At 34.5% G+C, this 15,098-nt stretch overlaps 1 protein-coding gene across 1 annotated transcript; it reads right to left on the reverse strand.

The window, feature by feature from the left end:
* Positions 1–930: 930 nt before the first annotated feature.
* LOC132048050 (ABC transporter C family member 14-like) lies at positions 931–10,482 on the reverse strand. Its single transcript, XM_059438998.1, has 12 exons — positions 10,305–10,482; positions 7,309–9,487; positions 6,490–6,810; positions 5,814–5,900; positions 5,071–5,688; positions 4,742–4,906; positions 4,018–4,312; positions 3,695–3,909; positions 3,293–3,598; positions 2,762–2,825; positions 2,403–2,642; positions 931–1,271 (listed from the first exon to the last, which is right to left on the reverse strand). The coding sequence occupies exons 2-12, from the start codon at positions 9,442–9,444 to the stop codon at positions 1,171–1,173; spliced, it is 4,548 nt and encodes a 1,515-aa protein (XP_059294981.1). The 5' UTR covers positions 9,445–9,487; positions 10,305–10,482; the 3' UTR covers positions 931–1,170.
* Positions 10,483–15,098: the final 4,616 nt, after the last annotated feature.

A 15,098-nucleotide genomic window follows, 5' to 3' on the forward strand; every position in this document is an offset into this window, starting at 1 on the left:
ATGCAATCAGTGGATGAACACCCGGTGCGGGTAAGTTTTAACAGAAAGATGATGCGCAAACAGTTCAAACTCTCGGAAGGTAATAAGAATCTATCACGTAAGGTGTGATGGTGCTACCAGCGGCGAATCTAGGATTTTCATTTAGGGAGTTCGGAAAAAAAAATGCCTTTTGCTGTTATTCAAGGTGTTCAAAAGTTAATATATGCACATAAACACAGAAAATTTACCCTATAAATACACTTGTAATTTTTTGTCGAGAGTGTTCGGGCGAACACCCTCAGCCCTCTTTAAAATCCGCCCCTGGGTGCTACTGGAAGCTCCCCTTTAACTATCTTCTTAAACTATGAGTTGGCCTTCCAGCATGCAGGTGTAATATTCGGTTCCCTTAAGTGTTTCCCTCGACATTCCTTCCTCCTTTCCATATATTACATTGATGAAAACGAATTAAAAAGCCAAAGAATAGTAGCTTCTGCATACTCTGTTACATATTCTGGTCCCGAGAAGGTACTTCTGATGTGGCAGATTCCTATTTTTCTCTCAGTTTCTTTGCACTAAATTGTTCATCCTTTGCGAGTGTGATTTCTATATTATATTAGCTATGCGCTTGCTGCATAGGCCGTAAGGGGGAAAACAGTCCCTATGGAGGGTTTCCATTCACAGGATTCGAACATGATACTCTTACTAACGCCGGTGAGAGATCCCGTCCATCCCACCACATTCCTGGGTGGAGAGACTAACATAATTTGTCTCACCTCTCAATAGGTTAACGAGCTAAAGACATGATAACAACTTTAGTTGTATATACAAATTAAAGTGGGTGACGGTACATAATGTTGATGAGAACGGTTCATTGATCAGTTAAGTACCCTAAGTTCAATTCAGCAGTACGTAGGAAAACACACAAGTTAGAACAGTTTGGGGATCGGAAGAGGAGAGAAAAAATCAGCCTGTATAATAATTGATGTAAAGACTAATAACAGAATAACCTTGTTGCTGTTTTAATTAAAGGATTCATCAATTACTATTGTTAATGCCAATATTGTTACATTTCATCAAAAATATAGTAGGTAAGACTAGTGGGAGAGATGGCACTATTTGGAAATCTATGTAAATAATTGGATAGGTATTTTGCAAATTACAGCAAAAACCAAGGAAGCCAGAATGGTTTGATTAGAGCTCAGATGACCTGTTGGCATATTCTTGAACCAAAGCCCCAAAAAGTGAAGGCCTTTCCAGCAAACGAGATGGTTTGTCAAACTCTTTTGCTATTCCTGCATTTGAAAAAATGAAATTTTGGGGTTAAAAAAAAAATAATTTCTATATACGTTCTATTAGGCTATTTAAAAGCTTAACTATAACTAACTAGCTATAATTAGTAGAATCAGTAACCTGGAAAATCAGACAGATTATCTACTATAGTAGGTTAAATCACATTAAAAGTGTTTGATATGAAGAAAAATGTTTTTGCATGAACAATGCCTCTGAGGAAATAGGTGATTTTTCCACGTTTGGTGAGTAAGCAGAATCCCAAGAGCATTTATATATAATCTAGGCAAACATTATGAGAGTGGGGTGATGGGGCACGGGAGTGAGGGGTGGGGGATGGGGTGAAGAGGAGTGAGTGGTGCGGGTGGCGGTGCTATATGTTGTTGGGGGCAGGGGGGGGGGGTAATCAACGTAAATGTCACTTATGAAAACTTTGTTTTTCCCCTTTCTAGAAGTTATTTTCCTGATTCTTTTTTTTTTTTTTTTTTTTTTGAACAGGTCATTTTCCTGATTCTTAAAGTAGTTGTTTTCCTAGAGAAAATGTTTATCAAAACATTGTGACCTAACCAAACATGAGAAAATTGAAAAACATTCGTCTATACCAGACACAACCTAATAATGTGATTCTTTTTTACTGTCCGTTAACTTAAAACAAAATGAAAAAGAGAACAATGTATACAAATAAGGGATCAGACAGACAGACAGTATATCATAAGCCTCTAGTTTGATGTTAGTATGAAACTCACAAAACCAGGCAAAGGGAAAAGCTCCAGATAGGCAAGAACCAGGCAAAAGAGAGTAAAAGCCTTAAAGGCCAATAAGCTGAAAAAAATAAGTTGGGGTAGTCCAATTTATTTTTTTTGGCTTATAAGCTGAAAACAGCTTTTTCAGCTTATAAGCTACTTTAGATAAACTAAGTTAAACGGGTCCAATTATTTTTTTGAGCTTATTTTAAGCTGACTTGGCAAAGAGAGTAGGTAACATTCCAACTTATAAGCCAATCCAAACGGGCTCTAGGTAACATTCTTCATAGAAGATACTTACCATGCTTGATTTGAAATGATCCTCACATAAAGATAAATAACCATTTACCAGATTCAAAATAATGTACAAAGTAAAAGGAGAGAAACCAGTACCTGCATCTACAACAATAACTCTATCGCAATCCATGACTGTTGGTATTCTGTGGGCAATGCTGATTATAGTACAGGTCGCGAAGTCCTCACGGATAATTTTCTGAATCACAGCATCTGTCTGTGAATCAACAGAGGCGGTTGCCTCATCCATAAATAGAAGTCTGCTTCGTTTTAGCATCACTCTTCCCAAGCAAAGAAGCTGCCTCTGCCCGACACTCCAGTTATCGCCATTATCAACAACTATGATTTACCAATGACAGTATTCAGTTATCAGTATGTATAATATCTGAAAAGCATCAATGTTGGTTGCATAATTCAGCAGAGAATCACAAGGATCGCGTAGAGGAGGAAAAAGGTACCTGGTGAATCAAGTTTTTCGGGTTTTGAAGACACCACATCTTTCAGTTGGCAGCGATCAAGGCTCTACAATGTGCAAGATTACATGTTAGATAAATTCCTGGAAGATAACAAAACAATGTATAGAGTATTTGCTTTTTTTCTCATTAACAAATACTCCCTTCTTTCCAATTTGTTTTGTCTTACTTTCCTTTGTAGTCTGTTAAAAAAGAATTGTCACTCTTATATTTAGTACCAACTCTTTACACTTGACATCCTACGTGACCTACTTAAGACCACAAGATTCCAAGGGAATTTTGGTACATTACAAATATCTTTAGTTTAAGACCAAACGATTCAAAAGTCTTCTTTATTTTATTAAACTCCGCACCAAGTCAAACTAAGACAAACAAATTGAGACGGAGGGAGTAGTATGTTGCTTTTGCAGAATTATCATCCAAAAAAAATGTCAGCAGTCTAGACATGTTTCTCGCTAATTTTACGTGATCATTTGAGGTAGCTAGTAAACTAGTTCACTCAGCAAGTTAAATTACCTTCCAAATTTCATCATCTGAATATTGTCCAATGGGGTCAATGTTGCTTCTCACAGTTCCTTCAAAAAGAACTGGCTCTTGGGGAATGATTCCGAAGCGAGATCTAAGATCATGAAGCCCAAGCCTGGATATATCAATGTTATCGATGACTATTCTTCCAGCCGCAGGCTCCACCAAACGGAAGAAAACTTGAATTAGTGTTGACTTTCCACCCCCAGTACGACCAACAACACCGATCTTCTCTCCCCCTCTAATGTTGAGAGTAATTCCTTTAAGCACCAGCGGAGTGTTTGGCCGATATCTGACCTGTTTACCAGTAGAATAAACAATATAGAGCTTCAATGTTAACATATCTGAAATTTAAGAACCTGTAGGCTAGTGAATATCAGTTGGAGTTATTACCTGTAAGTCTTCAAGCTCAACGTTCCCGTGGCTTGGCCAATTTGGAGGTGGAACAAAATCAGTTTTCTTCCACTCTGCTTCTGATGGTATGCATGAGAACTGTTTTAATCTTTCAACAGAAACCATTTTATTTTCCACAAAGCAACTCACAAAGATGGACCAGAATAGCACACTGTTAAGGGACAAACCATATGATAGTGATAAGCCAACATTTTCTGCAGAAAAAGAAAAAAGGAATATTAGTTCTCTTCAACTCCATAATAGAAAGTAAAAAAACTCGGAATTCATATTTCCCCATAAATGATCATTGGACAGTGTTATACCTGGCTTAATGATGCTGCTAGGTAAGACAATCATGAACATTGCAGAAACACAGAGAAGTAAGCTTCCGATCAGTTCCAGTCGGAAGCCTAACCATTCATTGGATCCATTGTTATGGAAATCCATTCGCAGATTGGCATTCACTCGGTTTACATTTTCTTGACAAAACATCCCCTGCTTCCTGAAGCAACGTATAGTCATAACACCTGATATGCTTTCGGAGAAATGATGAATAACAGGTGCTTTTGTAATTGAGTCAAGCCGAGTCAATTCACGAGATGTTGCAAGATAATATCCCTGTAAACCAGAAATGAATTTACTGCTATTTCGATTATAATCTCTTAATAATTACCAGTCCTTATCTTTTTCAAAGATCCCAAATAACACGTGTGATATCTATGTGTTCCAGTTGAATTACTTTAAAACATATTATGTTTATCTAGTCATCAAGGAACAGCAAGCCTGCCCAAATTTTGATTGATCAGAGTTGCAAATAGTCAAAAAATAGTAGCCACTGAGACATATACTTAACCACATCTAAGTAAAAAGCTTAGATGAGCAGAAAATAAAGTTTCCCTTTTGATCTACATGATACCTTTCAGCCAAAATGCTCAGAGAAATAATCGCCTTAAAAAGAATGTTAAGAAATGAATTTGGATTTGAGTTCACGCAAGAAGAAAAGAAAAAGAGCGAAAAGGACAGCCATTATAAAGAGTGTGCTCATACCCGGTACCAGAAATTTAGCCAACCAAGAGGAATCAAAAGTAGTGCAGTAGGCCAAGAATATTGGCATGTGATGATGATGATGCCAAGCAGTGTGACAAACATGGCCAGAGTGAGATTCATAAAAAATGGGAGGAACACATCAATGTTGGTCTGATCATTAGATGCCTGCAGAAGTAACCGAAACATCTCAACATCAGTGATAAATTTCTATTCAGAAATCTCCTCATACACATTAAATCATGCAACGGATACTTGTCTTTATTTGATCATCTAAGCAGCAAACTTTGAAATTTACATGCAAAAGCACAAACTTGTCTTCAGAAATTTACCCGACTCAGTATTCTTCCGGAAGGCGTTGTGTCAAAAAAAGACATAGGAGCATGCAGTATACTGTGAAGAATCTGTCCGAAAAATATTTGGGCAGTCTTAAGCCCCATGAGTGTCACAAAATACATCCTCATCAATATCACCAAAGCAGAAACAAGTGCAATAATACCATATATCTCGATGAACAAAGAAGGATTGAAGGACATGGCACGATCTGCTGAAGTTTCATATGCCAGCCAATAATCACTTGCCATTAGACAACCTTGCCACAAGAAAGAAAACAAGAGAACTAGTGCTACGCCCCACCATCCGAAAGCTTCAGTAACATATAGCTTGTACACTTGAAGACTGACTTTTCCAGTTTCTCTTTCTTCTTCCTTTATAAGTTTAGAATCTCCCCTATCAGATGTAGACTGTTGAGTTTTATCCTCTCCATTTTCTTCCCCATGTCTTCGAAAAGATTTTGATACTTCGAGGGAAGCGTTGCTCTCATTGTTGGTCTCCACGTCGACAAGTTCTAAAGACGTCTCATGAGCAGCTACTAGCGCTTGAAAATCCATGCCAGCTTCTAGTATCTCATTGTACTTGCCAGATTGCACAATCATCCCATCTCGCATGACCTTCAAGAAAGTATAACAAAAGACACAAAGTTCAGGTTTTACAGAAACCAAACAAAAACTACTCTTGACACTTGGTTCCAAGGAGGTTTAATTAGGAAGATGAGAACCACAACTCTGGAACTTACAAGGATCAGATCAACATTATGCAAAAAGTCAACTTGGTGCGTGACAAGCAAAACAGTTTTTTCTTTAAGAATTCCCCTCACGCATTCCTGCAAAAGAGTTTGAAATTTTCAGGTGGACATTATAAGAACAAACAAGTTGGAGCTTGGAAATGTGATGGTTGAATATACATAGACACCATGTCAAAATATCAAAGTATTCAGGTAGCAAATAGGACTTGTCAACTTCATGGAAAATTAATGTAGTAAGAAGAATTTTCATCAAGGGTCAAATAACAAGAATCAACATGTTGACTCCTTAGATACAAATTAAAGCGTAATAACGAAGGAGATGGTATTCTTTGGTCCCTACAATAATGTGGATGGTAAGTAGCAAGAGTATATGGATTAAGGAGTTGATTTCTCAGACGGCCACTCAATTAATGGTAACTATCTCAGAAAGTCACTTTTTTTTTTGTCTTGTAACAGAAAAGTCACTCAACTAATGATAACAATCACAGAAACTCACTTTTCTTTGTTTTGTAAGAGAAAAGTCACTCAACTATTGTCATTTCACCTACGAAGTCACTCAACCAATTGAACTGTTTTCCTCTAATAGGTCCATAATTAGCAGAATGGAACAGTGTAATTTCCATATTAAATTAAATCGCCAAGAGGTATGACGTCGAAGAATTCTAACCTTGAAGATTTCAGAGCCAGTGTGAGCATCAACTGCACTGAAGACATCATCAAGTAAATAAATATCACAGTCCTGGTAAACAGCTCTTGCAAGCTGAATTCGCTGCTTCTGTCCACCACTGAGATTGATGCCACGCTCTCCTATTTCAGTCTGGTCTCCAAACTCCATCATTTCCAAGTCCTTCTCCAAGCAACAAACCCGGATTACTTCTTTGTATCTGCCTCCGTTCATTGGCATGCCAAACAGGATATTTTCTTGTATCGTGCCATTCTGAATCCACGATGTTTGTGCAACATAGGCAGTTGAACCACAAACTGTGACCTGTCGAACAAGGGGTTGACAAAAGCAAGTTAGCATATGATTTCTATATTTAAGGAACTTTAGCTAATCATAGCACTTATATATCATGAAAGATGAATCGGTTCATGTAGATTAAGTATGAAACAATTACAACCAAGCAAAAAATGTAAAATATGGTCTAGATGTGTAAAGAAACTAATCAGCTAATGCAATATAAATGATAATATATGGTTCTTAGTTCTTGCATTAGGTGTTCAGTTTACATGTTTGAAGTTCATTAGAAGCAAAGACTATTAAGATTTGGGGCAAAAGGAGTGAAGCACATTAGTATGATTTGTTTGGCCATTTAACGGTGCTGATTCAGTGGAGATCAATTGATACATCAAGGAGAATATATTAGTGCACCAATACGAAAATATATTTGAAAGGTACTTGTTTGATTGTAATTTTTCTTCATATAAGACTTCCACTCTACACATTTTCAAACAGAAGGATGAGCTATGAGGATAAGATCCATACCTGACCCGATAACTTGTGCATCTCACCAAGTACTGATGCGAGGAGGGAAGATTTCCCCGACCCAACTGTCCCTACTACAGCTGCAAGCTCTCCTTTTCTAATCTCAAAATTTATATTTTTCAACTCTTCTTCATTTTTATCATCATCCCAGCCAAAAGTTCCATCTTTCACCTTCATAGCAATTGTACCCCCACAACCTTCCAATCTTTCCACTGATTTATCCACTAACTCCTTACTTATCATATATTTGTCCAATCTATCGAGTGATATCATTGCTTGTGAAAGTGAGATCATGGATTGAGGAAAGGTCCTGATTGGTTCTTGCAACATCTTGAAGAGAGAAGTTGCAGTGAACACTGTCCCGGCATCAAGTGGAATTCCCAACAAAATCGCACTTCCAAAAGTGAGTGTCGCCACTAGAAGAGGCGTGCTCCACAAGACGATGATATTACCAGCTATCGAGTATAAGAACTTGGACAACCATCCGTACTCGGATTCACGGAACGTTTGAATTCTCTTGTTAAAATGTTCTTCCCACGCCTGGAACTTTATAACACGCATGTAATTAAGCATCTCGTTTGTTGCCTTCATTCTGGAATCGCGATTCTTCATGATGTTAAATTGGAATCTGTTGTTTCTTTTAGTCCCAAACACCACGAATACCATAACCGCTGCAAGTCCCGCTAGTGTTACAACAGTCGAAGCACCAAGGTAAGTATAAAGAATTCCTAAAGCCACAGAAACTTGAAGTGGCATGAGCCAAATGGAATGAAGCTGTAGCATCATATCGGAAAGCTGTTGAGCATCGACAGCCATATAATTTACAATCTGTCCAACACCATGAGCCTGCCTAGCTGAGCACGACAACCTTAAGCCCTTCTTATACAAAGAAGTCACAAGTGTGGATCGAATAAGCATTCCGAGCTTCTGAGAGTTAAAGTTGAACTGATGAGATGTCAGAACTTCCACAAATTTGGCTATTAGGAGAGTTCCTATGAGGTAGTATCCTTCATACGGAGACGTCCTTTTTCCGGCTGTGTAATCAACAAACCTCTTTATAAGTGTTGGCCCTACATACATCACACAGACTCTAATTACTGCAAGAATGGCAGTAAAAGCAACTTCTTTCCAGAAGCAACGCAGCAACGTTGTTCGGACAGGATGCTTCGAGTTTTCTTCGAGTTTAGGCCAATTCCTCTCGAAAAGTTCGGACATTTTTTCTGCTCTATGATGTGGCGAAAGTGAAGGAACTTCGTCGATCTTGAGAGGTGACTTGTAACCTTTTTGCAGTAAAGGGTTCATCCAAATCCAAAAAGCTTTTGATAGTAGAGAAGCTGAAGCAAATCCAGTCACACTGGATTTATCCACAAGGAGTTCGTACCCATTGGTTTCACTCTCATCCCCCGTGTTAGATTCAGAATTACTAGTTATAGCAACTCCGGTCGACCCTTTTATAGCAACAATGAAAAGAAAAACAGAAATAGGAAATGCAACTAATGAACTTATATCATCCATTCTCAAAATAGGATCAATTTCCTTAAATGAGACCAGCCTTGTGACCCCACAACCGAAAAACAAACTCATAACTACAAAGTTTGCAATCCAGAACACACGAAGTGATATCGGATGGGAAACAGCTCGAAATCTTTTTTCATGAGCTATTAGTATAGTGATCACAACATGTGTAATCGCTTGAAACAACCAATATAGTCCATCGATGAGTTTCCAAGGCGATTGGGAACTTCTTCCAAGAACCAAAATGCATAAAACTATAGAAGATATGGCTAAAATAGCTGATAAAATCAGAGACAGCTTAAACCAAAGATTGGTTCTGACAGAAATTCTGTTGTGTGCAATGAGAGGTTTGTCAATGCCAGAATTAGAACTGTCATTAGACCTCAACTTTGAGTACAACTTTTGTACTACAAATACAATGAAAGTAAGCAAAAGAAGCACATCAATGGAAGATAGCAGAGTCCTCTGAGGACATGGTGAGAGGAAAATGAATCTTAGCCATTTAACCACTGGTGAATCATCTGAAGATTGTAGTGTGGATGCAGAACAAGAAAGTGATGTTAACCAAGATTCTGAAGACATATTTTTCCCAACCATGTTATTTAACCATAAAAGATTCATCTTTTATGTCTTTATATCCCCTGAATTTGCATTCCTTGACTTTCTGAAGACAAAAAAAAGAAAGGGGTCTTTTTATTCATCAAGAAAACATATTGTCACCCATAACAAAAGACACCAAGTGTGGAAGCATAGTAACAAAACATGAAACCACATGAAGATTGTGGGTTGGAAAAACAATCATCAAAAGAAAGAAACAAATCAAGAAGAAAACAAAGATAAAAGAGCTAAAGGGAAACGTGTAAAAGTATTAAGTGAAGGAGAAAGACATCTCTCAGAGCAACCAAAAATACTTTTTAGCTACTGGGTCGGACCATTGTACAATAAAAAAGCTCATGAACTATTAATAGTACAACAAAGATTCACATAAAAAGTCCAAAAAGGGAACTTTAGCAAAAGCTTAGAGCAATATGAAAACAGATATGATGATGAGAATTTTTCATAGTACAGCAAAAGTTCATGTAGAAAAAAAATACAAAAAGGGCATTAGTACTTTAGCAAAAGTTTAGAGCATATGAAAACAGATATAATGATGAGAATTTTTCATAGTACAGCAAAAGTTCATATAGAAAAAAAATACAAAAAGGGAAATAGTACTTTAGCAAAAGTTTAAAGCAATATGATTAACAGATATGATAAGCAAAATGTTTATTTGTCAAAAAAGTTCATACCAATTAAGATTTGATAAATTCTAATCATAATGGCAAAAGAGAAAAATCCATTCCATCAAAAAAAAAAAAAAAAAACTTTCTCAATAATTAAAGAGCAACAAAACTCATGCAAAAAGAGACTTTTTGGCATAGAGGCAAGAAACTTGTGTTAAGCAAAAGCTAATAAGCAATTGAAAGATGAATAGAACTCACCAGAACTGAAAGCCAAAGATATAAATTTGTAGAGAAAAATTCACATCTCTTCACTCAAACATTTCTATTTAAAGAACAAGAAATCTATTAGTAGTACTAGAACCATACAGTTTTTCTAGTGTATTTGGTACTGTATTCAAAGAAGCCCATTTCTTTGCAGCTTCGAATATATCTCTCCTAATGTTATTCAAAGTCTAATATACTGTACTCCCTCTGTCCCACATTTGCTGTTACGCGCATTTTATTAAGTTATTTGTATCTCTTTTCAATAATTTACACTTTAATCAATATTAATTATTTTAAAAATAATTAATGCAAAGGTCAAAATAAATAAATAAATTATTAATTCTATTTTGAGTTTTTAAATGTATAAATATTTTAAGGCGGATATATTTAGTAACGTGGACAACTAATATGAGACGGGGGATTAGGATGTTTACAAGTCTTTGACAAAGACAATGTGGTTTTCTTACGAAGTGTAAATGGAATACGACATATTGTCTCACTTTAACACTTACTTTTTCTCAAATATTAGCTTCCAGAAGGATGTTATTATTACATTATATTAAAAATAATTTAATGTTAGATTTTTTATTCTATTTTTAATGATTCCATAATTATAAAACTGTCATGGCCTATTCCAATCAATAAATTTTAAACTTTTATGTTTTATTAGGAAAATGTCCACGTTTGCACACGAACAATACGAAATACTTATATAGTTGGAGTTAAAGGGGCATGCATATGTTCTTTATAGCAAGGAGTATAATTGAATCTAATTTCAAATACTTTGATTAGTAGGTGAGGATGTCAAGTGGTTCTACGTGGCAACTACTAATTAAAGGTCCTGTTGCTTTTTGTGATTAATTAAACTTTATTTCAAACCAAAGAAACATGGGTTAACTCAACTTTGTTGGCAAAAATGTTTAAAATTCAAAAACTTGAAATATTACTCTCTATTTCGTGTTCAAATTTAATATCTTCTTTATTAGTCAATGAAATTAACCTTTTTCATAAGAAATAAAAAGAACTTGACTGTTAGAGGCTGGAGGCTAAACATACCATCAAAGCTTTATGTGTAAGATAGCGAGAAGGACAAATTCCTCCATAAATGTATGAAATCAACTTCAAATAAAAAAAAATAAAAAAAAAATTCATATCCTTGCAGAGTGAATATGTGTATGAATACATTTACTTTCTCAAGGACATGTGAGAAGCCAAAAAAACAAAATAAAAAAGGTAAAGATAAATTTGTAGCAATATGTGAGTTAGTTGCAGAAGCGTCGTTCAGAAATCAATTGCTAAGTGTAGAAAAACTTCAAATGGAACTCACTACTTCTGTAGAAAGAAGCAGACAATTCTGTGAAATTAAAACTGACAAAAATATCCATTGAAATATTTGGGAAATGACAAAATTATTCTCAGTTGGATTTTAAATCCAATCAAGCACAGACGACGATCTTGCATCATTACTCACTCTTCTATACAGTAACAGTAGTAAAGTAATACAAAGAAATTTTCCATAATTGAAGAATAATTTAAATATTTTTTTGTATTTTTTATTTTATGCTCAATTTAACACTTCCACATAAAATAAAAGGAGATAAATATGCACTTTATTATTCACACAAAGAAGTGAAGTGGATTTGATTTGATTGATGATGATGAAATGAAGTACGTAGCAATTTCTTGGATAGAAATGAGTGGCGCTATGAAGAAAAGACGTGGAGATGTAGTAATCGTCCAGAAGAAGTAGAACCTTGTCGTCGTTAGGCGACAAGTCAGATTCGTCATTATTATTTATTGGTAGTAGAAACAAAAAGAGTGACACTTTTGTCCATATTTTGTATTGATCCTTAATTTTTACCATCATAACAAATACTGTAGGAATAACTTTTTTGAATGACGTAATTTTATATTTTTACATCATTGTAACTCATATAATGACTATGCCCTCATAACTAAGGAACTTTGTCACTACGCATAAGTGCGCTGGTCAAAGGCAAAAATTAAAGATCAGTCAATTTGAAGGATAATTCGTGCAATTTCTTGAGAAAAAAAATATATCTTTGAAGGATAATTCGATTCAGAAAAAAATATATCTTTTTTTTTTTTTTTTTTTTTTTTTTTGTCACCTGTCTCTGATCCAGTTTACTTATTATGATTATTTATAAATAATTGGTTCAAAATTTTGTCATTTTCAAAAATTAAGCAAGTTTAACATAGGAAAAGGAAGATAAATATTAAATTAAGATCGAAATAAATGAAGATAACTTAATTAAAGTATTCTTCTATTTCATATTTCTTAAGGAACCTCTGCGAAACAAATGTGACAAGTAAAATGATTCGAAGGACGAAAAAAGTTTCAATTTTCTATCTAAACCTTTTTTTACATTTGTTATCGTAGGGTAGAGCAATTGTACGCAAGTAAGTATGTGGCCACATTTGTTTTTTAAAGGCTTAATGCATGTCCAGCTTCCTAAACTTATCCTTTTTTTTCATTTTGGCATCTCAGTTAAGTGTTTTCCTATTGAATTCCTGAATTAGTTCTCAAGTGTGTCTATCAAACCCTCTAAATCTGATTTTTATTAAAAGCAAAAAATAAATTGTGATAATGAAGGTAAAATAATATTTTAGACGTGTGGTAAGCTATTCTTTAGGTCAAGGATATCTCGGTTTCTGCTAGTTCTGCTCTTTCACTGTCAGCTTAATTAAGAGTTTACTTTTTTTTTTTCCTCTCAATTGCTGCTAATCTTAGCTTAAAAAATGGCATAGTTAAATTAGAATATATATTAGCATGTTACTACATTGAAGATAGAATACTATGTAAGTCAGATTGTGTTTGATAGACACACTTGAGGACAAGTTCAGGGGTTCAATATAAACAACACTTACTTAAGGTGCCAAAATGGTAAAAAATGACAAATTCAGGGGGTGCCTAAGCATTTAGCCTTTTTTAAATCCCACATTCTTGTGAAAAAGGACGACCATTTATTTTATTTTCTTGGTAACTAACGACCATTTATTTTGCTCTATAGTATACCGTCAAATTTGTCGCCTAATAATGAAATTGACTACAAACTACAAACTCCCATGCCTCACCATCTCATTTAGAGGACAATTTTTTTGAAAAAATTGCAGCTTTACTTGTCTTTTGAAGAGTGAGTTCACATATTTAGTGAATTCACACATTTAGTTCAGATATGTTTTCTGAAATTAGATAGTAATAGTTTAGGTAGTTTTCTCAATCTTCTGATAATTTAGGTATGAAATTAAAAAAAAAAAAGTGATAGTTGCGTTGTGTTTTTGACCCTCATCTCTAATTTTTATCCTCATTAACTTTATGTTCTATATTCTTAATATCATAAAATCTCATAACAAGTATGCCCTCAAAACTAAGGAACTTATGTCAATACGCATAAGTTCGGTGGTTAAAGGCAAAAATTAAAGACCAGCCGATTTGAAGGATAATTCGTGCAATTTCTTGAGAAAAAAAATATATATCCTCTGATCCAGCGCTTTTTTGTCACCTGTCTCTGATTCAATTTAGTTATTATGATTATTATAGATAATTGGTTCAAAATTTTGTCATTTTCAAAAAATTAAGCAAGTTTAACATAGGAAAAGGAAGATACATATCAAATTAAGATCGAAATAAATGAAGATAACTTAATTAAAGTATTCTTTTAGTTAATATCTCTTACGGAACGTCTGTGAAACAAACGTGACAAGTAAAATGATTCAAAGGACGAAAATAGTTTCAATTTTCTATCTAAATGTTTTCTACATTTGTTATTGCAGTGTAAAGCAATTGTATGCAAATAAGTATGTGATCCGCATTTGTTTTTTAAATCCCACATTCTTGTGAAAAAGGACCATTTATTTTATTTGATTGGTAACTAACGACCATTTATTTTTCTCTATAGCACTAGTTAGAGATTGCCGGGCCCAACATATATTAAATATTAGATTATAGTTTTCTTTTCATTTTAAAATAAAACGGAATAAAAGCACTATATATTGTTTAAGTTATTATTTAAATTTTGATTTCCATCAGCTCAGTGATCTAAATGTTTGTTCTTTCAAATGCCCTTGAATAACTCTTATGTTAGGAATCCGGTCGAAATGCTCACTTAAGATAGTCTAAAAAGGCAAAAATATCACAAATATGTCAACCAAAACTATTATATTACCTATAAACTATAATTCCGAAGGAACTTTCATAAAATAATTCAATAATAGGACATAAAGGCATTCATAGTGTAATCATATACATGAAAAGTTTTAGCAAGTGTTTAAATTGTTGAGGGGCAAAAAAATGAAAGTGCTACTTCTATGCATTTGCGTTGCACACTATACTTGCAAATTTACCATAGTGCTTCCTCCCAGAGAACCTTTTTACGTTTTTCATAATACGTGTGATATCCGTTTTGAAATTTTGATTATTTAATTTGCACCGCATAAAATACTTTCTACCAATTTTTTTCTATTTTGATTCAAACTCGAAATCTCTTGTTAAGAATAAAGAAATTATTTCTTTCCATGATTTAATACCACAATCCAAATTAGGATTCTTAATATTTTAACTTTTGTTGTATATGTTGCCTTCTAATTCTCATTTTTTTAGTATAATGTGTGATTGGTTAAACCTTGTAGTAACATAAGTAAAAAGGAAATAACTAATAAGTAGTCTTGATTTAATTATTTTGCAATAACCAAATAAACCAATGATATAATCCACCTATTCCTTGTGTTTCTGAGTATACATGTGAAGTATTTTTTTAATTTGCTGTA

This window comes from Lycium ferocissimum, chromosome 1, assembly GCF_029784015.1.
Source record: "Lycium ferocissimum isolate CSIRO_LF1 chromosome 1, AGI_CSIRO_Lferr_CH_V1, whole genome shotgun sequence".
NCBI classification, from domain to species: Eukaryota; Viridiplantae; Streptophyta; class Magnoliopsida; order Solanales; family Solanaceae; genus Lycium; species Lycium ferocissimum.